The sequence below is a fragment of the Chrysemys picta genome, chromosome 8, assembly GCF_011386835.1.
Source record: "Chrysemys picta bellii isolate R12L10 chromosome 8, ASM1138683v2, whole genome shotgun sequence".
NCBI classification, from domain to species: Eukaryota; Metazoa; Chordata; order Testudines; family Emydidae; genus Chrysemys; species Chrysemys picta.
Window position 1 is genome coordinate 96,892,547 of NC_088798.1, and position 23,706 is coordinate 96,916,252.

A 23,706-nucleotide genomic window follows, 5' to 3' on the forward strand; every position below is an offset into this window, starting at 1 on the left:
TTTGTGCTCTGTAGTTCTTAGGTGATAGGCAAGGAGCAAGTGGACCTTGAGAAGAGCTATTTTATTCATTACATCAGGCCTCAGCAAAGATTTTTGGTATAACAGAAGACTCTCTCTTTCGTATGCACACTCCCACTGTATACTCCCAACCCATACATGAGAGGTTTTGGCCTGAGAATGGCCATGGATTGCATGGTAGCACAATTTTTCAGAGAGCCATGCTGTCATGGGTGTTGAGCAGGGGTGGACAAACTTTTTGGCCCGAGGGCCACATTGGGGTTGCGCAACTGTATGGAGGGCCGGGTAGGGAAGGCTGTGCCTCCCCAAACAGCCTGGCCTCTGCCCCCTCTCACTTCCTGCCCCCTGACTGCCCCCTCAGAACCCCCAACTCATCCACCCCCCCGTCCCCTAATTCCCCCTGGGATCCCACCCCCTTATCCAACCCCCCACTCTCTGTCCCCTGACTGCCCTCCCAACCCTATCCACATCCCCACACCTGACAGACCGCCCCAGGACTCCCTCTCCCAACCCTCCCTGTTCCCCAACCCCTCACCGCCCCCCCAGAACCTCTGCCCCATCCAACCGCCCCCTCCTCCCTGACTGCCCCCGAGGACCTCCCGCTCTGTTACCCAATCCCCCCACTCCCTGCCCCCTTAACAGCAGCAGGAGCTCGCAGCTGCGACACCCGGCCAGAGCTAGCTGTGCTCCCCACGCTGCCCAGTGGGAGCGGCGGGCCAGAGTGTGGCCCGCGTGGCTGTGGGGGGGAGGGGCCAGGGATTAGGTTCCCCGGCCGGGAGCTCAGAGGCTCAGTAGGACGGGTCCGCGGGCCGTAGTTTGCCCACGTCTGGTGTTGAGAGCCTGAGCAATAGTTTGGAGCCACTTAAGCCTGTGTGTGAATGACCTGAAGGCCGTGGGCTTTCTCTATAGATTTTGAGAATTGATTAAGTTGAGGTACCTTGGCCCCTGCATGGGAAAGCAAACCTTCCTTCCTCCCTCCCTTTATTCCCCTCTGCTTCATTCAGTGTCAACTACACAAACGTATTATTGCATATTGCTAGGGTATAGAGCTTTGTTTAATTTGCCTCTTCCCCAGCTTTTCAAGTGGAGAGTAAGCTCTAAGCTATCTTGTATTGGGGAGTAATATTGGAGAAAGGTAATACTTCATAAAAGGCTGGGAAAGGATGTTTGTATTTGCAATTATCATTGACGATAACACCAAACAGGGCTATATTTTGGGGGAGGGGTTGCGAGGGAGGCAGCATGGGCTTGTACTGCATCCAGAGAGGTATCAAAAATAATACTGATCAGACATCAGTTATTTTCATAGTACATCATTGTACAGCTAGAATAGCTGAGTCTAGTTGAAGAGAACACGGTTTATTAAATTCAGAAAAGCTGCTTGGTCTTATTGTACAATATGAACATCTCCTAGATTTAAAAAAATCCATCAAATTATTAATCCATTGGGTCCTGTATTTCTGACCCAAATAGCTTTGTTTGGGATTGTAAAATATAAAAGCAGTAGCTGCTCTGTATTAAAATATTCTGGTGGGAGGAGTTGCAGGGGTGGTATGGGGAAGGAGTAAGAGGAGAGAAAGCTATTGTTAGCTGTGAGTAATGAAAATTTTTCCAATTCTTGCTTAGAGAATTACTGTAGACTGAAAACAAATGTTGTACAACGTATAAAACTGCTTTTTAACTATCTTTCAAGACAGCTCTTTTCCTAATACTCTACTCAAAAGAAATTGTAAATGTAGGAATAAACCTCTTCAGGGGTAAACTTCTGTCTCCTTTATAGACTAAGACACAGTAAAGAGAGAGAAACAAGGCATCAGCACTAAATTGGACAGACACTAGGTGTAGCAGTTAACTGTCATCTAACTTTTATTTTCAATTATTAGGCATGTGTCACGGGGTGCAGCCCTCATTGCCAGACTGGTGCCACTCCTGGTTATTCTGGGGATTAGCTCAATGCAAACACCCATCTCTGTGGTCTGCACCCCATTACTCTGTCTCTGCTCCTGCCTCTGGCTCCTTTCTCAGCTCCCAGAACCTCAGCGCCCTCTTTGCGACTTAATCCTCTGAATATCCCCTTCCTGGGGGGGTGCATGTCACCATCCTATTGTCCAGCCACTTCCCCAAGGGACAGTGGGGGCACCCAGCCCTGCCCTCTACTCCGGGCCCCAGCCGAGGGACTCTGTAAATAGAAGTTTCCTGCTGCTCCCCTGTAATGTCCCTCAGTGATGCTGTATTTCCCTGGGCCACATCTTTCATCCTACCACCTTCTTTGCCCTCACCTCAGGGCGCTCATCTGCTCAGTTTCAGGAGTCAGCCATTGCTTTGTGCAGCGTACTTGCAGTTCTCTCAGTCCTCCACGGACACAGTCCTTACTTCCTGGGCTCCCAGCAGCAACTGACTCTACTCTGCCAGTGCCCTGCAGCTCTCTTTTATGTGAGCCTACTGGGACTGGATTGGTTGCTCCCTGCAACTCCTCCCTGATTGGCTGTGCTTCCCACAGCTTCTCTGGGCTGCTTGGAGGTTTCTTCTCCATTGATCCTTTTTGGGTAAGGCATGGTTAACCCCTTTTATGCCTGTGTGGGGGAGCCATATCTAAATATTTGTTTTTATTTGCAGCTACTATGGAAGGAAATCTAATTTGCCTCTGGAAATCTGAATCTATTATTTATTTTCTCTAATGAATTATGTGGAAAAGAGGGTTTGGAGCACATAATGGAAAATATGGTCATTATGAATGACATCTCTTGAAAAATAAAATGTTTTATACATGTGAGAATCTTTGAAATGGAAGTTGTTGATCCTCCTGAGTTTAAAAAAAAATCCAAATGTTCCTATTCTTTAAAAAAGGCATTACTTGTAGATTTGTTTATAAGATGCACTTACCTATTAAACATTCACTGCTATTCTAAGTTTTTGGGGATATCAGGGAGATTCTGTTAAATCATAGTTGAGAAAAGTGATTGTCTTTGCAAACTAAGTCTGAAAGGGCAAATGCATTGCTGTAGATATGCTGAATGTTTGCTGGAATGTGTGTTATGCATTAGACACATTCTTGATCTCTCAAGGTATGCACAATGCGCCCAGCCGTTTGATGGTGTCATCGTCAGCCAGGTGGAGAGCCGGTAGGCCACTGTCAAAATAAATCAGTGGGCACTCGTTAAGGATACGCTGAAGTTGAATGCCGCTATATGATAGGGTCATTAGAAAAACCCCATTTAAAGAGATTGGCTGCACAATTGCCCGGTCCTGTTCGAAACTGGTTCAGAGATGACGACAGGTGCCTTGGCATATCAAAACCTGGTGGACAGACGGTGGGTCAGTGATGAGAGAATGATTAACTACTGTCGTCACTGACCACTCATTGCACCAATTAGATTCCACTGTCGTATCCTGTGGTAGCATAAATTACTATAAAAGGCATCTAAAAGACAGGTGAGCTGGCGAGTGATTGAAGAGGTCTGTGTATAAAGGTAGGTTGCTGTTTTCATCGATCATAGCCAGTTTTTTCACTGATACTGTTCAACGTGTACATCAACGACCTGCCAACTACACTCTTGTGCAAGTTTATCTATGCCAATGACATCTGCTGCAGCTACTAAGCTTAGTCCTTCTCAGAAATTGACGAGGTCTTGATAATGTAGCTCCTGGCAGACTATTGTAGATGATGGCGCTTGCAGCCGAGCTTTTCTAAGACAGTTTTTAGTGTATTTCGTCTGTATAATTCAAGCGTAAGCCATGAGTTTTCTCCAGTGACCAGCGTCTGCAGCATGATCCAAAGCCCAGTTTACCTCGGTGTCACATTGAATAGGTCATTAATGTACCATAATCACTTGAAAATGGCAGCCAACATCAGCACTTGGAACAACCTGCTCAGAAAACTGGCTGGTTCAACCTGGGGTGCGAGCACATGGATGCTTAGAACATCAGCCCTTGCCCTCTGCTATTCATTCTTGATGAGGAGGATGGGAAATAAGTGTTTCCCAAGCAAAAACAAAGACAAGCTATGACTTCTGAAAACAATATTTTAAAAACTAATTTCCATTCCTCTGTCCTGGGACAAGGTAATCAGTGGTTTGAGAAATGTGATGTGCTGTATTCAGCTTTCTGATAAACATTGCTGATGGGGAAGGAGTGATGAAAATTTTGCATGTTGGGGAAATTTTTACCAAAAAAAAAAAAGGATCTGTTGCAGTAAGCCTACGTTTTTCTCTTTTTGGCTGTAAACTGGCTTCTTTATGTCTCGCTGTTCTTTCTAAATCATACTGCACATGAGATTGGTAATGCTTTTACATAGATTAAGGAAAGTAATCAAGATAGTTATTAAATGTCTTTTTTAAAAATGACTATTTTAATAAAACACACTAAAATTTCTTAGGTTACAGATGGGCCAGAAAAAAATATTACTTCTGCTGGTGTCTGTGAGATTTAACTTCCTAATACTATGCTTGCTTCTTTAAAAAACTTGTTTTTTTCAGATTACACAAATTTAAATGATAATAAACTGTCTTTAAAATGGGGTTTAATTACGTTCAAAGCTTATATTGAGAAGGCGTTTTGAAGGCTGCTGCTATTTACGAGATACTTCTATAGTAAAGATTCTCTATATCTTTATAAAAGCTGTAAGCCACTTTAAAAAATGGGTGGGTTATATTAGGGTCCCATACTACTTGAGCGTGCTTTTTGGACATTGGGGTTGAAAACCAAGAGTTTAAAATGTCTAAGGTCCTGTTCCTGCAAACACTTAAGTACATGCTTAACTTTACTGCCACGTGTTGTACTGTTGAAATCAACTGGGCTACTCATGCTAGTAAAATTAATCATATGATTAAGTGTTGTGGCTCTATCAAATTTATATTAAAACTTACTTGAAATGTGATGCTATTTTTGAGAAAATATGGCTGACAAATTCAGGCCCCATGCTGGATATCAGCAGGATTTGATCAGTCCAGTAACTTTTTTTAGCCATTTCAGAGTGTAACTATATGCAATCCATACAATTATAAAGCAGTATTTAGTGTTCTGTAGACTTCAAATTAATCTTCTTGTGAGTCCTTGTAAAGTTAGGGAACATTTGCATATCCACATTATTTAGCATCTATTTAGCATGTAGGCCTAATTTATAAAGGCCAGGGTATCCATATACTAATGTACCTTTCCAGTGTTAAAGAACAACACAAGAATTCCTGGAGTAAAGCATAATGTGTTTTTATTATTTCACTTCTGAATTAAATAAAGCTGAAATAAGCAGTTAAAAATCCTATTTTTGTACGGACAGATGGAGTGGAAAACTTACATTGCTTCTCCTTACATTTGGATCCTCACTAATGTTTTAATCCGAAACCAGTTTCAGGTACTTGGACCAAAAAGACACACAATTTTATTCTTGATGATGTTTTTATTTTGGTTGTGGTAAGGTAAATGAACTGATTTTGTTTTGTTTGTTTTTAAAGGGTGTTTCTGGACCTCGTATAATTAGTGAAGCACTGATAACTCACATTTTCTTTTCATGGTGTATGTTAGCTTACAAACTGTTAATTAAAAACAGCAGTGAATCAGGAAGGAAAAAAAAGTCTACTGCAAATGAGGTGCTTTACAAACAAAAGCCAATGAAAAGAAAAGACTTCTTTTAATATGTGGAAGGCATTTATCTTGCAACAGTGTTGCAGACCAGTGACTTGATCTCAGTTAATAATATAGATGTTATGTCTCGATATCAAGCAACAGGTGCACATACTACAATAATTGAAAAGCTGCAGTCTAGCTTAGAGAACTGACTTTTCTGGGCTTCAGCCATCAAGAAACCAGTAGCTTCCTAATATCTAGTTTACGACTTTGTACTCCAATGAATAAGCTTTTTTAGTTATCTAAATATTTAATCAAAGCACACTGTGTTTTTTTCAGGAAAACTGTTCAAATCCTCCTTTGGGCAAACATTAGCCATAAAGGTCTTGATAAACCAATACATTATTATGGTTGAATTGTCTGACCACAAATACTAACCAATAATTGGATAATAATGTTGTAATTCTTACCTAAGCCTTTCGTAGTTCTGTAAATAAAATAAAGAACGCAAACAATGAAATTTCCAATAGATATTTATAGCTATGAAATCTGTTTCTCATACACTCCATTTTTTAACATTTATCTTGACATTTCTTTTTAGTGAGGTTAAAATTGGCAACTGGATTATTTTCATTCTTGTTTCTCTCTGTAAGCCTTAAAGAAGATGTAACATACTGTACCAAAATGAGAGTTTCCTGTTTAAATTATCAGCTGATGCTTTCTTTGCTTTCATTAGATTGTCTAGTCTTTAGTTTTGTTTCCCTAGAGGTGTTGCTTTATTAGACTTGCGCTTTGTCTGAATAATATATTTTTCCAGTTCTTCCATATTTCTATCCCTGTGTAATACTAAGAAGACTTAAAGAAACATGCTTTAATTTCATAGGGAAGTGTTTAGTGTGTAAGATGGCTATAATATGTTGTAAACCCCATTTCTGTTGCTGAAAAATACACTGATGTTCATCTGACATCTACATGAGGGTTCAAGGCTTTGTACTGATCTAGCTACCTGGCATCTCCTCATTGCCTGTGACTTCATATGAGCACTGTATTACACTGAAACAATGGTCTTGTCAACCAACAGCAGGATACTAATGAGTGCGGGAGATACAATTTATAGGAGCTGGAACTATGGTACGGACTCCTAAAAGAGAGAAGAATCGCTGTTTTCCTTTGCAATCTCAGAACTAAATGCACAACTTCTTTTTTCAGTTTAGTGCTCCCTCAGTTTCTTCATATGCATGGATACAATACATACCCATCACACAAGTAAGCAAAAAATCCTCAGGCATAATTTCTAGGTATTTCAGTGGGAGACGTTCTTGGTAGGGAGAGATTATCTCCATTTCCTGAGCAGCACTCGGATACTAAGATAAATGAGGGCATATAAGTATTTACATTGTAGTGATCTGTTTTTAATAAGAAAAACATGTTCTGAGTTTGGGGTAAGATTTTACTATTGGCCTTGTATGTACAGGCTCAATATGAAAAGGCTTTTATCTTGTCACAAAAATTGTCTTGCTCATTTGGAGTTTTTTATTTAATAGCTTAAATTTTTATTTTATTGTTTGTTCTTTCCACTGCCATTAAATTTTGTCTGTCTTTTCCATTCTCCAATCATTGTTCCTTTTGCCCTTTCTCATGCCCAACTCTCTCTTAATTTGATTGAAGCTGAACTTAGTTTATCCTTGTTTTAAATATTACATACAAAGCTGTAACTATCTTATTTAGTTTGCAGAGTCAGGTATTCGTAAATTAGGAAATGCCAGTTTAAGGTTGCTTGTGCAATCTTAATTTTGCTCTGTTGAACATATGTAGTATAATAATTTTAATTATCTGATCATATACTGCACTTTTCCCTTCAATTCCTGCCTCATTCAGTGCACAGGATGGGTGGTGCTCAGAACTAAAGAGCTGTTCATTTAAATTTTCCTCATTGACTTTGTGGCCCCCTGCCTTATTTACTGCACGCTTATCCAGAGCCTGCTATTAATGCGCAAATATTCATAACCTTGTCGTCTTTTGTAGGGTGCCCATTGTTGTAGTTTTTCTATGCGTCATAAACATTAGTGAAATTATTTTCACAATGAGATAAGTGTGTCATCTCCATTTTACAATTGGGAAAGACAGACTTGTTAAAGGGTCATATAATAAGACTAGATCTTGGATCCTCCTGACTCCCAACCCTGTGCTTATTCCTTCAGCCCATACCAGCGGTGTTGAGCATTCATAGTTCCCATTGACTGACTGCAAATGCAGTTGTCAGTGCTCAGCACATCTGCATATCAGGTTCCAGGATTCTTGAGCTGAGCACCCAGAAAACAAGGAACACCTAATTAGTGGCTACCTGTCAAAATTTTACTTTTGTGACTGCTCAGCATTACATAGGTAGGGACGGAATGGAGTTCTGTGACATTCAGCTGCTTTAAGCATGTGAATCCTTTTGATTCCTACAATCCTGGACTATATTAGCTGACCACAGGAGAAAGTTGTTAGTGTGCTTGTGGGGAAAATGTGTAGCTTTGGCTACATGCTGGGTTGAGGAAGTGATTGGGGGAGCCTACCATAATAGTGCCCCCAAACTAGAGGGCCATGTACTGAGTCTCGTGAAGGGGGATTGCAAGGTGGGTCTTCCCATTCCACAGAGGCTGCCTGCTTCTGGGATTCTTGGTGTAGTGTTACTGTTTGTAAATCTTCTCACAGGGTTGGGATGGAAAACAAGATCTCTCACTAAGAGTAATTTCATCGCTTTATTTGGTGCCTACTCTAACTATTGTTTCCTCATGTTAATGCTGTACTATAAGCCAAAGAGGAATTATTATAGCTCTTAAGCATTTGTTGAAATTTGTAGGAGGTTCACTACATGTGCGCAAGTCAGCAGAACGCTAATTGATATAGCACTGAAGCTAGCCATTTGTATTTCATTGAAATGTGTGCAGTAACTTATTAAAAAGAATGTTAAAATGATTATTTAAAAATATGATCTGGCAAAAAAGAAGTTTCTGTTAAAGCTGTTCTTTCATAATTCAATCAATAAAACAGTACATGTCATGGTCAGTCAACTAAACTTGACTTTATTGACTTGCAAAAGTGAGTCATTTGTTCTTCAGGGTTAGCAATGAGTTTTGTTGTCACTGGCGCATAGCCCATTCAGATTGAGTGGTCAATAATGGTAAAAATATTTTGATAGTGTAAAACCGACTGTGTAAGGAGCTTGATCTTTCTTACAGTCAGTATATACTTTGCGTTTATTAACGTTTATTCTCACTTACGCAATTGCCAAATGTTGCGACATCAGTAAGGAGATGAATTTGTGAATGGTTGTGTATATTTATGTAAACAAAGTAGTATTTTGACAACATTGAAATTATATTGATCATGTTCCCCTTGAACAATATTCTGGGTAAAATATAATTTACTCAGAACTTGTATATATATATTGTGTGTGTGTGTGTGTGTGTGTGTGTGTGTGTGTGTAAGAAAAGTATTTACCAGTCTTAAAAGAAAAGTGAAAAATGCTAAAACTGTTTGTTCAATAATGCACTGTACTGTATTGTACACCATACATAGCTTTACAGTGATGTTTTAAAAATATTGTCAACTTTTAATTTCAAATTGCATGGGATTGAAACTAGTTGACTGAACTGTTTAACTTAAAGAAAGGTTTAACCTAAAGGAGTTTTATTTTAAATATTTTTGATAAGTAATCATTTTGAATGGTAACATTTTTAACTTTCATCTGTAACACTTCTTTGTATTCAGATTTCATCCGAAAGTTAGAAAAGATATTACACTATTGTGTATATGTGATAAATAGGTGCAGTGTCATAAAGGACAAAGTAGTCACATACAGTGCAGCACCACTAAACCTCGCTGTATACTGAAGTGAAATAGGCAATCACTCTTGAAGGTGAATTAATTTAGTACCCTATAGCTAATGAAAGAACTTTCCCAATGTTTTAATTCTAGAAGAATTATATTGCAGGACCACAGGACACCTTGGATAGATACGTTAGACTTTGGTGCAGAAATAATAAAATGGAATTCCAACCAGTCCTGACCTAGAGATGAACTGCTTGAATTTCCTTATATTTTATAATCGCATGCATCATGCAAAGAGTGGGCAAACTAGTTATAAATATAAGAATCAACAGAATCATAAGAACGGCTGTACTGGGTCAGACCAAAGGGTCCACTTAAACCAATATCCTGTCTTCTGACAGTGACCAATGCCAGGTGCCCCAGAGGGAATGAACAGAACAGGTAATCATCATGTGATCCATTCCCTGTTGCTCATTCCCAACTTCTCGCAAACAGAGGCTAGGAACAAATGGGAGATTGTTTGAGACTATGATGTCTGGGTCATGCACTGTATGGAAGAAGCATGACAGAAGACACAAAATTTAGCCAGCAGCTGCTAGTGTGGATGTCCCACTCTGAAACTGACATATTTCAATATGGAAATCCTGCTCTAAAAGCTTCTTTGCTGTTACAATACAAGCAGGGAACATTTTAGTCATTATCGTGATTACTGTGTGGCAGTTGTTCTATTTAAAGGCTATAGTTTCTAGAATACATTATCAAAATCCAGAATTTGACAGTTCAAATTGCAAAGCTCCTACTGGTCATAATGCTTTATCATAATAACTGTTAGGATAGTTAACTTTGTTGCTTGGAAGGATCTGAGGTTTCGCTAAAATAGCTGCATGAAAGTGTCTTTATAGTTACACTGGTCTACAATTTTTGAGAAGTCGTCTGCTTGAGATAAAATGTGCTATTTATTATGTATTTTGATGTGCTGAATTCAAATATGACAATTAAAACAACTGATTGGCTACTGTTTCTAAGATATTTAAGTTTTTACATTTTATGTCTACGTATATTGTGTAGATAGTAGAGTTTTCATAAATTGTAAACCTAGGTCTTTTCATGTGTTTATGGTTGCTTTACATGATAATATTTCACCTGTCCTGTTTATGTAACACTTTAAAAATCAGCAAAAGGGTTATATAAATAAAATTTATTATGAAACAAAAGGCAAAAAACTATTATGTACATAGTTTAGTCCTATTCAGTGTCTACTTGGCGCTTCTTGGCTTATCTCTTCTATTCATTAAATGGAGCATCTCTTGTCACTGTCCAGCAATAGTCTGCAAGATTGATGGGCTCCATTTGCCCTGATAGCGTTTCTCCGTTGTTGCAATGTCCGGGTGAAATCGCTCGCCGTGCTCATCGCTCACTGCTCCGCAGTTCGGTGGAAAAAAATCTAGATGAGGAGAGTGCAAAAAATGTATCTTTAGTGACATGTTGCAACCAAGGCTTTTGTATGCCTTGAGGAGGTTTTCCACCAACAACCTGTAGTTGTCTGCCTTGTTGTTTCTGAGAAAATTTATTGCCACTAACTGGAAGGCTTTCCATGCCGTCTTTTCCTTGCCATGCAGTGCATGGTCAAATGCATCATCTCGAAGAAGTTCACGAATCTGAGGACCAACAAAGACACTTTCCTTTATCTTAACTTCACTTAACCTTGGAAATTTTCCACGAAGGTACTTGAAAGCTGCTTGTGTTTTGTCAATGGCCTTGACAAAGTTCTTCATCAGACCAGCTTGATGTGTAAGGGTGGTAACAAAATCTTCCTTGAGTCAACAAATGGTGGATGCTGAACACTTTTCCTCCCAGGCTTCAATGACTGTCGGAGTGGCCATTCTTTCTTGATGTAGTGGGAATCTCTTGCACGACTATCCCATTCGCAGAGAAAACAGCAGTACTTTGTGTATCCAGTCTGCAGACCAAGCAAGAGAGCAACAACCTTCAAATCGCCACAAAGCTGCCACTGATGTTGGTCATAGTTTATGCACCTCAAAAGTTGTTTCATGTTGTCATAGGTTTCCATCATATGGACTGCATGATCAACTGGAATTGATGGCAAAACATTGCTATTATGCAGTAAAACAGCTTTAAGACTCGTCTTCGATGAATCAATGAACAGTCTCCACTCATCTGGATCGTGAACAATGTTGAGGGCTGCCATCACAGCATCGATGTTGTTGCAGGCTACAAGATGACCTTCCATGAAGAAGAATGGGACAAGATCCTTTTGACGGTAACGGAACATGGAAACCCTAACATCACCTGCCAGGAGATTCCACTGCTGTAGTCTGGAGCCCAACAGCTCTGCCTTACTCTTGGGTAGTTCCAAATCCCTGACAAGGTCATTCAGTTCACCTTGTGTTATGAGGTGTGGTTCCGAGGAGGAGGATGGGAGAAAATGTGGGTCCTGTGACATTGATGATTCAGGACCAGAAGTTTCATCCTCTTCCTCTTCCTCGTCTGACTCAAGTGAGAATGATTCTGGTGCATCAGGAACCGGCAGTCCTTCTCCGTGGGGTACTGGGCGTATAGCTGATGGAATGTTTGGATAACGCTCAGTCCACTTTTTCTTCTTTGACACACCTTTCCCAACTGGAGGCACCATGCAGAAGTAACAATTGCTGGTATGATCTGTTGGCTCTCTCCAAATCATTGGCACTGCAAAAGGCATAGATTTCCTTTTCCTGTTCAACCACTGGCGAAGATTTGTTGCACAAGTGTTGCAGCATCTGTGTGGGGCCCACCTCTTGTCCTGATCTCCAATTTTGCAGCCAAAATAAAGGTGATAGGCTTTAGTGGTTATACTATGCTTTTGTGATGCAAAAGTCACTTCACCACAAACATAGCAAAAGTTATCTGCACTATTCACACAAGTACGAGGCATCTCTGCTCACTTTGGCTAAACAGAAATGTGTCCCTTTGCAAAATCAAACACTGACAAATAAGAGAGCACGGCACTGTATGATTTCTAGAGCTGATATAGGGCAATTTGTTCAGCAGAGTGATGTAAGCTTTGTTATGATTGCATCATCCATGACTTCTAGGAATAACATGATGCAATTCATATCATGTATGATGCAATACCAGCTTCAGATTGCATCATTCATTGTTTTGCCTAAAAAGCAAGTACTGTCCAAACCCAGTCATAGATTTATTCATAGATCCAGTCAAAGATGTATTTTAGTCATTTCTGGTTTAAATTGAGATTCCTTCCCTTTATAACTCACTTATCTTGAAAACTAGAGCCAATCAATAATTTTAAGCATCATTTTCGTTCTCAGTGACCCAGAATTAGTAAAGTTTGACTACCTTTCTTTCAGAAGCATTTTGGCTGTAGAGCAGTGTTATCTGTGTTTCTGGGACATAAAATTTTAAAATATCCACTGAAGTTAGTTCATCCTTTTCCATGCATGGATAGTTGTTTTACCCTTTCACTATATGTGTTCCAGTATAAGCTTTCTGTAGTTTGCCCATGCATAAGAATGTAGTGTCTGTGGCATCTAAAGGTACAAATGTACCTGATAGGTTGATTATTTGTTCTCCCTTCCCTCTGTGCTGCAAAGCAATTGGTACTTTTCATATTTGTTCTTTCCTGTTCTTTTCACGCTGTTGCTTTTTATTCTTATCTTTTTCTTCCTCCTTTTTAGTTCACAACCTTATTCGCTCCCTCCCCTTTCCTATTCAGTCATTCACCAGAAGGTTACATGATTCTTCATGTCTTATATATGCCAGAGATAGCTATTGGGAATGAGCTGGTGGTTCAGTGAAGCTGAGCTGCATATACTCTCATGGCCAGAATTGGCTGCAGAATCAGTCCTTTGCTGCAGAATTCTGCTTCTTAAACTTTAATTTAAAAAAACAAACAAACCTAGCGCTTGTTTGTAAAGGTAACCTTCCAAATGAGATCTGAGTATAAACTAATGCAAATCTGTGTACATTGTTTTCCTGAGTTTTTAGACAGCCTGTGAAACAATATTTTTGAGAAATGTGAACCACCTTCATTTATCTCAGCAGGTTAATTCTGAATCCTAATAATAATTTCAAAGTCATTAAGCATTTTAATATTGGTAGTTTTAGCAGAGAGAACTAGCTAATGTACTCTTTAGTTATATTTTTGCAGGTGTCCAAAAGCTGCAGCAGCCCTGTGGCCAGCTATTAAGACTTCTTGCTTCCCCGTGATGAATTATAAAATGCAGTTGTGTTTTCACTTCAAAAATCTGTGCCACTTCAAAGCGTTCCTCTATCTTAGAAAAAGAGGGCAAGATTAGATACTTAACATATAGTGATCACAGAATTAACAAAACATCGTTTTCTCTAGTGTAACACGTGTGTACTTAAATTTAACTTGTTGAGGTGCTTTTCAGATAACTGCCAGCCCAATACTACTTGTACTTTCAAAGCACATTTGCAATGAGGGACAATGGATCTGAAGTATTTTCTTCCTTAACTTCTAAGCCACTGACAAAATAGTCAGGGGCCCTGCTGTCAAAATTGGGAAACACTGAGTAAATGCTTTGTGTGTGCAAGCTGTTTTGCTTTATTACTTTGATAGGATGTGTCCTTGAATCGGAATGCTGCTACACGATCGGTGATCATGTGGGCACCGAGAGCTTCAGTGGTGTTGCAGGATAGCCCTACATAGACTGTCCATCCATCCAGACCATCTTAAGGACTTTCCTAAAGAATGATCCAGGTGGTGCTCAATCTGCAGGAAGGCTACTTCCTTTTGGGATTTGCCTTGGTTATTATGAAGATAACATACTTCAAGCATATATCAATGATTTTACTAAGTGCTGATTTAGAGACATAACTGAATTCATTTGGTTATGAATTGATATAAACTGGTTGCAAATTGATTTAAAGGTGTTCATGCAGGAGTTTGAACCAGTTTAAATAAATTAATTTTAAACTGATTTTAATTAAATTGGTAAAAAAGTATAGACAAGCCTAAATCTGTTTTGTGGGATTAATTTACATATTTAAAATTTGTTTGTTAAATGTAAATAATAAAATATATAGGATGTGCCACATGGCTGGCTAAATGAAGCTAACTCTTCTGTTTCCTGATGTTTGAGTGTTTAAATGCAAACTTTAACATAAGAATTTGTGTTCTTTAATATGTGAAGCGTGCTGTATTCTGCATTGACTTCTGCAAGAGATGATACAAGTGTAGATCCAATTGTCTGACTATCTTACTACTGGGATTTATCTCTAAATACTGTTATCTTCAACCACTGTGGGTTGATCTTCTCCTACACACTGAAATGGCTTCAAAACAAATGCTGTTTTATGGTTTCAGAAAATAGCAGATATTGGTAAACACCTATAAAAATCATTGTGACATGTCCCCGTATGCAGGGGACAAAGAGTGGGGATCTCTGATAAAATCGGGACTACTGACAATCCTAAAATAATAGACCTTCAGAATGACTCAAGGAATGTACTACAATGAGGAGGAGGAGTAATAAAAAACCCTCGTTTGTCCTAGGCCTAGCCCCTCTAATTTGAGATCATATGTTTATAATATTAATTTCTCCCTTTTTTGCTAAATACACAAAAATGGCTTAGGCTATTGCACAAAATGTACAGTGCTGAACTCTGTAAATCATACAGTTCTAAGCTCTCTTTCTTGGCGGTATATCTGACTTTAACGTTGTTGATCTCTTCTCTGCCATCTCATCCCCATAGCATCCAAGGATTTTTTTTATCCTTCTGCCTTCTAACAAAACCTGAGGCGCATCAGGGAATAGAATACATATAAGTCGGAGTCTGCATCAAGTTATTACGTGCGCTAGAATCAACAGCTTGTTCAGTGTTTTAATAAAAACAGTTTTGGTTAACCCCCACCACAACAACTGCCACTGTCTCCGGAGAAGAAAATAACTACATGTCAAAATGGGGGGAAACAGACATAGGAGAGAACTCATTATCGTCTCATTGTAAGTCTGTAGTCTCAGCTGAGACTTCAGCTCTGACAGCAGAGAGCACAAAGAGCAGCACACTAAACCAGGACGCATTAATTCACTGAGTTATTGTGTTGATCCTCTTTCTAACCTTTTTTCTCTTTTAAATATTTGGCCAACTTAGATTTTTTAAAATTTTTTAAATAATCACATGCAAGCTCCTGTAATTTTGTCCCTTTCCTAATATAGGAAGTTTTGAAAGTTTTGGTAACACTTTCTGAAGACACTCATCTCTATTAGAGTTCTTAGAAAACAGCACTTTCCATTTATCGCTAATGGTTATCGGTGCTATTTTTATGAAATGGCCAGATTTTGCATGCTCTGAGGCTTTTTTGTATTACTTCGCCACTGTTGCATTTTGTGACCATATGCATGTCACTTAACCTGTATGTGCCTCAGTTTATGCACTTGTAAAATAGATACACTGTTTTACCTAATAAAATGCCAAATGATAATGAATAGGAAAGTGGCCTATATTGTTCACTTATTGAAAAACAAGTTGTGAAGCCTCTAATTTGTACATTTACTTAATAAAAATTATGAATATATGGAACCTTTGAATTCCTGTAAATGTCACACATCTTTCCCCTCTGTTTTGTTCTACACCTACATTTTATACTTTCTCCCTATTTATATTGTCAGATTTTTATGGCAAAGGCTGTTCTTTTCTTTTGTCTTTTGTCTTTTCTCTTCCTTTTTTTCTTTTCCTAAGCAGCTTCAACCCAATGGAGTTCTGTTCATGACTGGATTCTCTTGACTCTAGTATAATATAAATAATAATTTCACAAAAGTATCCTGCTTATATAAAGTACTTGGAGATGCTCTGATGAGAGGTGCTGTACAAATTCAAAGGATTATTAATGACAGTGTGAGAAAATTAAATTGTAGTCTCAAGTATAGTAGTTTCCATGAACTTTTTCTCCCCCACACTCCCTTAAGTTATTGAATTATTCACCTTCTGTTAACTATTTTTACCCCCAAAATAGGTAAAATGTAATGTTTTTTTCCACTTTTTTTTCCAGTTTTGGCAAGCAGTCTGGAGGAAAAAGAGGATGCGAGTGTATTATATTGGAACCTTCTGAAATGATCGTGGTAAGAACAGACTTTTAAAAATGTGCTTAATGCTTCTGTATATTTTAGCAACTGTTTTGTACCTGGTAACAGAAGGCTTTTTGTAAAGCTTCTTATAAAATTACATTAAAATTGGCCTGATTTCAATTATACTCAGTGCTACCTTTTCATGACAGCAACAGTTATGTAAATTTAACTAGATGGGTAATGATGATGATTAGGATTGTAATGTCAACCTTTCTAAAATGACTCATTTTTTTCTGTTTCACAGACCCACCAGTGCTAACTAATTGGGTACTCCTCAGTCAGCATTAGTCAGTCCTACTGTATATGTTCATATATTTTATCTCCCATTTTATTCCTTTTTCACTAGCTCTCCCAGACATGCTATCTCTGTTAGCTAAGGTACTCTTGTCCTTTGCGGTTCCACTTAATATGAAGACCTGTGGTGAAGTAGGGAGGCATGTCGGGAGCAGTGGTGGAGCCAGGTTTTGCAACTGGCGGGGGGGCAATTGGTTATTGGTTGACTGCAGAGTGAGCCCAACCTGCATTCATGCGACAGCAACAGCTCCTATCCTGCGGGGCTAGGCCTGGCTCCCCTCTCCAATTGTTGTGACATGACGGAGTCACTGGTGGGCCAAATTTGTGTGAATGGTGTTGCGACATGGCGCACAGAATTGCAGAACCACGTAACTCTGTGCGCCATGTTGCAATGCCCAGAGTGGGTAGCTGGGCCCAGCCCTGTAGTACAGTAGCTGCCACAGCCAGGTGAGTGTGGGGAGGGCTCTCTTTCCACCCGTGTGAAAATGAATGCAGTAAATCTCCTTTATTCGAATGAATAATATGCTTGAAAAGGCGCACACATACCCTTAAAGGACAATGGGTGGGGAGGGGGCAGTTTCACCCTTTAAACCCTCTCCCCGCATTAGCTCCGCCACTGGTACTGAAGATTAGCCAGTTCTTGAAATTTGACTCTCTGATCTCAGATTTATTCTGCCTTTGCTGTTCCCGGCATACCTGCATGCTTTGGAAAAGCTAGGGAAAAGGCTTTGGTTTCTTTAGGATTATTAATACTGCCAAGTTCAGTTTGTGGATTGTAATTGGGTCTTACCCACACTGACACACAAGTCCTATCAACAGCTGGAACATTGGAGCTGCTTTCCGAGAGTACATTCCCAACGTTATTGTCCTACTACACAGGGCCCTTCCAGAATGCTCTTGCATTGTACTGAGACCAGGCAGATCATCTTCAGGTTTGTCTTTCTATTATGCCGCTGTCAGGTGTGAAACAAAACTATTGTGGGACTATAACGTCTCTGCAGTGGCTGAAAGGCTCCTAATCGTTACCTCAGTCTAAGGCTTTGGCTACACTTGGCAATTCACAGCGCTGCCGCGGCAGCGCTGTGAAGTGCAAGTGTAGTCGCGCCGCCAGCGCTGCGAGAGCTGTCTCGCTGCACTGTAAGTACTCCACCTCTCCGAGGGGAGTAGCTTGCAGCGCTGTGAGCGAGCGTGCAGCGCTGCTTGTGCTGCACTCGCTGCGCTTGGGGGGGGGGGGGGGCCGTTTTCACACCCCTGAGCGCAGCAAGTTGCAGCGCTGTACAGCGCCAGTGTAGCCAAGGCCTAGCTTTCCAAACCAGCTTCCCTTGTTGGTAAACATGTTTAAGTTAAACTCATAGTGACAGTTTAGAAGCCCTGTTTGAAATGACTATACTGACAAAGGACAGTATCTGAGCAGTAAAGAACAACGTGTCAGTTGCCCAGTAATATTTGGCTTCTGTCTGTTGCTTATCTGATTTTAACATTCTCTATTTGATAGTCTGTTCTCCCTAAGAGCAGATGGAGGCAGTTCATGAAGTCTTTTGATGACATTACACCTCAAATTTAAGGGTCTAGCTAGTCTATCTTCAGTAGTTGCATCCTTCACCAGCTGGAGAAAGAATCTTCGTGGTAGCTGGGCTGAAGCAAGCTTTAAAGGCCTAGGAAGCCTGGTGGCATGTTATTGAATGAAGCAGCGTTGATAGCCCATATGAGGTATGAACAGCGTATATGCCCACAACCCCATGCACCAAACTTCCCTAGCTGGCATCCATCATGACTGACTGTGACAAAGGTGCCAGGCCCCTGTCAAGGGCTCAGAAGGTGTCTGACTTTTTTGAGGACCCTTCTGCTTCAGTGTCGGGACTGAACTCTGACACTGAAAAACAGGCTGGCAGGGAGAGGGTTTTAACACCAGTTTGTCAAAGAGGAAGGCCCTTGGGAAAGCACAGATTGGACCCAGCCCTTCTCCATGCGCAGAAGTCCTCAACCCAAGAACATTTCTTCTCCCTTTTCCCCCTCCCCAGCCTCCTAAAAAGATAGCCCCTTCCTCTAAGTAGAACAGAGAGAGAGAGAGTGAGCAGTAGGCCGAGTGGAAGGTGTTGACTCTCAGATCTCCTGTGAGTTTGCTATAATGACAGGATAATCATCATTTTATTTTTGAACTGAGAAAATTTGATCTGGAATCCTTGAGACACAAACATAGAGCCTGATGTGTCATTTGGAGCAGAAACTCACTTCAGGGCTAGTGTCACCCTTGTCCCCAGCTCCTGCTGCTGGGTGTGTCTGTGACATTATTAGAAGGCTAAGATCCTATCTCCATATGATGAGGGGGATCAACTATAATCCAAACACTGAAGAAAGGAAATTACTAAAGAGGGAACATTTCCCCTTAATACCTTGAGGCAGAATTTAAAATTTTCATTGAAATATAGCTTGTTAGTGGTGGCTGCTTGTTTTACAGTGCCCAAATGTGTACTACGTGCCTGAGAGTACAAGTAAGATTACAGAGTTATTGCCCCAAGAGCTCACAGTCTAATTCAGTGAAGGGGTTAGTAATAGTAGTAGGGAGAAAACTGGTGTGTTAGTTTTTTAACATACAGATGAATTTAAGTCATAACAATGACAAAAATCACAATTACGTTTTTAAAGCAGCCTTCAGTTTTTCAGGTATCTAAAAGGGTGTCATAAGGAGGAGGGAGAAAACTTGTTCACCTTAGCCTCTAAGGATAGAACAAGAAGCAATGGGCTTAAACTGCAGCAAGGGAGGTCTAGGTTGGACATTAGGAAAAAGTTCCTAACTGTCAGGGTGGTTAAACACTGGAATAAATTGCCTGGGGAGATTGTGGAATCTCCATCTCTGAAGATATTTAAGAGTAGGTTAGATAAATGTCTATCAGGGATGGTCTAGACAGTATTTGGTCCTGCCATGTGGGCAGGGGACTGGACTCGATGACCTCTCGAGGTCCCTTCCAGTCCTAGAATCTATGAATCTATGAATCAAGCACTAGATAAAATTAGTCTTTCTCTTTCATTTATAGTGAATGTTAGATGTTAAAAGTAAAAATAGTAGGTAGAAAGTTTTCGGACAGAAGCATGACTTTTAAGATTACTGTCACTTTAAGCAGCAATATAACAGGCATTTAACGGGTGACTGGCATTAGTAGTATAACAAGAAAAAAGGAAGCCGGGGCTGAGAAGTAGAACAGTTTGGGCCGCTTCCACAACATTTCTGAGGTAAGAAAATGCCATGTAAGTTCATGATTGTCCTTTATGTTCTCAAGAACAAGTGTTAGCTGTGGTGGTGGTGTTCATGATTTCTTGGACTCTTTCGGGCTGTTTTGATGGTGATGTGTACAGAAATACTATGTGAAATGCCTCCGGCATTATTTTGCTCGTTACCACTTCAAATTTTTGCCTGTTAACTGCTGCTACTGCTGCTGGTGGGCAGAGCCAGATTTTTATACCGTTCTAATGTAAAAACTGATCTGAAGTTCCCTGGAACCTCAATATCCCAGTCATAGACTATCCTACTTCCAAATTTAATTTCTCTGATAATTTTTAGGTTTTATATATTTACAATAATTGTGATCCTTTACATGAAGCAGACATTTTGAGGAGAGTTCTTGGGCCAAATCCTGCTTTGTGTAAATGTCCATGGTAAAGTCCATTTAGGTCAGTGGATTTAGACTCATTTAACTGAGAGAAGAATTTGGATCAGTCTTTATAAGTAATTTAGGAACAATTTTTTTCTTACAATGTATTAATGCATAGTTTCATTGGTAAACCTGGTACATTGTTGTCTGGACAAATTGCATGCATTTTGTGTTGCAACTCCTTTTTGATATAGGAACTCTCTGAAGTGGGAAATGACTCATTTCTGTGACATGAAAAAAAATTCTATGATATTTGAGTTTTCCTAAAATGCTAATTGCTGACTCACTAGCTACCAATGTGATTTGCAAAATGACACAGAACATAATCTCTGGTCAAAATACTTGTAGGTGTACAAGCCTTAGGAAATACTGATGCCCTTATTTGTAATTGAACCAATGATACCATAAATATATTTTAATTTAATATCTAGAAATATAATTGATCAGTCTAGTTATTTGGTAACCATGAAGCACATTGTAGACGTTACTGGAGAGAAATACATAACTTTTATACTCCTGTACTGTATTTTAAACTATTTGTGTTTAATAGTATGTATACAACTAAAAGTATTCTTAAATTCCAGTTAGGCAGTGCAGTGAAATATCTGGGTTTTTTAAATTCCTTTCTGGAACTTCAGTGTATTTTCCACCTAGGACAAGCAAATTACTAAAACACATTGTTTCTTCTCCATGATGTTAGCTTTCACCTTTTATAGCTAAACATAACTGACTAAATCGACAAAGCCTGTCACATTTCTACATGGAACTTAAAATGGAAAAAAAAGGACAAGCTTGTGGTGTACACATGAGTAATTATCTTCACAGCCTCACAGGAGCCTTGAGTTCAGTTCCCTGACTTTCTCTCATGTTTAATTTGTTTTTCAGTTTTGTTTTTTTTGTTTTCAGTTACAAATTTAGCAGTTCACCCATTTTATATGAGGACCAGATAAAAACAAGAAGTATTTGCCACTTCTCCACATACAAGTGCAGCATAGTTTATTAATAGGTTTGCTGACAGATTTTCTCATCTCTTGTTATCTCCTCCTTCTTCCTAGAATATAAATCAATTTCTTAAGGGGATTCCTCTGAGAACTGACCCGTTTTAAAGGCCGTAAATGTGGTCAGCCTAAGCTAAGTTAATGAGGATAACAGATCGTACACGAATGGGCATGGCAAATCATATTTAGGAAACTAGGTGATTTACTGGATTAACAAATAGACCTGTTTATTGTTAAACTGATGGTGTTAATCATATCCTAATTGACGTAGCCAAAAGTTGCAGCAGATCTAAATGTATTGCAGTCTCTTCCCCCCTTTCATTCGTGGCGCTTCCTTTTTTCTTCTTTAGGTTCAAGCAGATGATTTCACAAGAGCAGCATGGTGTTTGTGAATAGAAGGATGTTACCTACTAGCACTGGCTGTTGAGTAAAATTGAGTAAGATCATGTGATCCTAGTCAGTTTCTCTTTGCATCATGCTTTATGGGAAAAGCTGCTCCTTACAGAAATGCTCTGGTACTTCTAACTCTGCAGCTGTCAGTACTAAGTCAATAAAATTACATCTTTGACTAGAGACTACCCTATTAAATCAGTAATTCTAGTCTTTTCTGTTACACGCTGAAAATAAGGACTAATACTGTGACTGTGTACTTTAGAAGCATCTAAAAATTGCTTCTTGCTTCTCAGGCTAATGGACTGCTGCAGAGGCAGACGTATATCCTGGTAGTGAGAGAGAGGCTGCCTAATGTTGTTTTAACAGTGGCTTATCTGGTCAAATAAGTTAAGACTATGAAATAAGATCCACCATGTCCCTCCCCCTGTGTTCATGATAGAGGACCTCAATAAGGGAAGGGTGAAAAATTAGGAGCATCTCAGAGGTCCATTAATGTATATCCAAAACCCTGTCTTCATAAGGACCGGGGAAGCTCCTTCAACAGCATATTCTACATCACAACCTTCCAGGGATGGAAAACAATAGCAGATTATTTTTTTCAAGATGACAATTTTTTATTCTCAAAATCTAGATTGCCTGGTTAATTTCTGGTATCTATAAATATCCACACACTCTTGTTAGTGTTTGTAAACTAAAGAAATTAGCAACGTTTATCTGTGGCTTTCTTTACTTTACTTAGTAAAAAATGTAAAGGTTCTGCTCTAATCTCAGATACTTAGATGAACACTGTCCTATCTTCCAAATTCTGTTGCTGTGCTTAGAGATGCAAGCCCATCTGTCTGAATTGAGCCCTAAATATAGAATGAAGATAGAGGTACACTTGCTTAACAGTTGCAACTGATGTTTCCTATTTACCTGGGATATAAGCATCTGTCAAAATGTGTCCCAATTCTGGGAGGTAAGAGGGTATGGGGTGAAGAGCCCCTGAAGCTGCTGGGATGCAACGGGCAGATGTGGGGCCAGACGCTGAAGAATTGATGCGGGTATGAGAGTATAAAATTAATTGATGTGCAGATACCGGGGCACATAATTAATTAGTGTGAAGCACAGGACAACTTCATTAGCTTTTTGGAAGAAGCTAGAAAGCCCTTTGTACCCTCAGGCAGTGCTTTATACAAATTTGCATAATTTGATTTCAGTTGTATCTATTAGGGCGAACTCCTGCAATCACGGCCAAATTGGTGCCAATTTGGGAGTGGGGAGGAAGAGATCAAAAATCAGAAGATAGACCAAAAAACTTAATCTTTTCTTAAAAGCTCATGAATGTGGGGGTGGACGAGTCCTGACTCATGATTTTTGGGGGCAGGCAATATTGAAATAGACCACCCCCCTAGAAAGAGGTTTATTGAACTCAGAACTCAATTTAATTGTCCAGTAAGGCATGCTGCATTATCTCAGCTTACAGTGTGTTTGGTTTCAATGGTAAAATTATTGTTCCATTTTCTAAAAACAACAGTATCATTTGAAACTTATTGAGGAAAATAACCTCTTTTCAGAAAAGTATTGTCTAAGATTTAAATGGTCAAATCGTTGTAGGTTCTCTCTACCTGGTTCAAAGAATTTTCCTCAGTTCAAATGAGCGTCTCTTTAATTAATTAAAAATGTATTATTTTAAATTCTCTTGCAGTTTAAGGGAGCAGGCGCACACATGGGTGTGGGTGTGTAAAGATAACAAATTTATTGTTTCTTGTCAGATTTGTATATTGACAAGTTTTCTCAATTTCCAGCTGATTACTCTAAGGTTCTTGAGAAATAAGCATATGAACATTGTTTTATATTGTGCCTAAGAACCAATGTGACTGA

General features: G+C 39.5%; 1 protein-coding gene across 15 annotated transcripts in view; it reads left to right on the plus strand.

The window, feature by feature from the left end:
• The window catches only part of RAPGEF6 (Rap guanine nucleotide exchange factor 6), a 238,834-nt gene that overhangs the window by 70,374 nt on the left and 144,754 nt on the right, over positions 1–23,706 (plus strand). For all 15 annotated transcript variants that reach the window (XM_065555927.1, XM_024100179.3, XM_024100177.3 and 12 more), the window contains one exon: positions 16,433–16,502. In XM_065555927.1, coding sequence (XP_065411999.1) covers positions 16,433–16,502 — 70 coding nt within the window. The remainder of the gene's footprint in view (positions 1–16,432; positions 16,503–23,706) is intronic.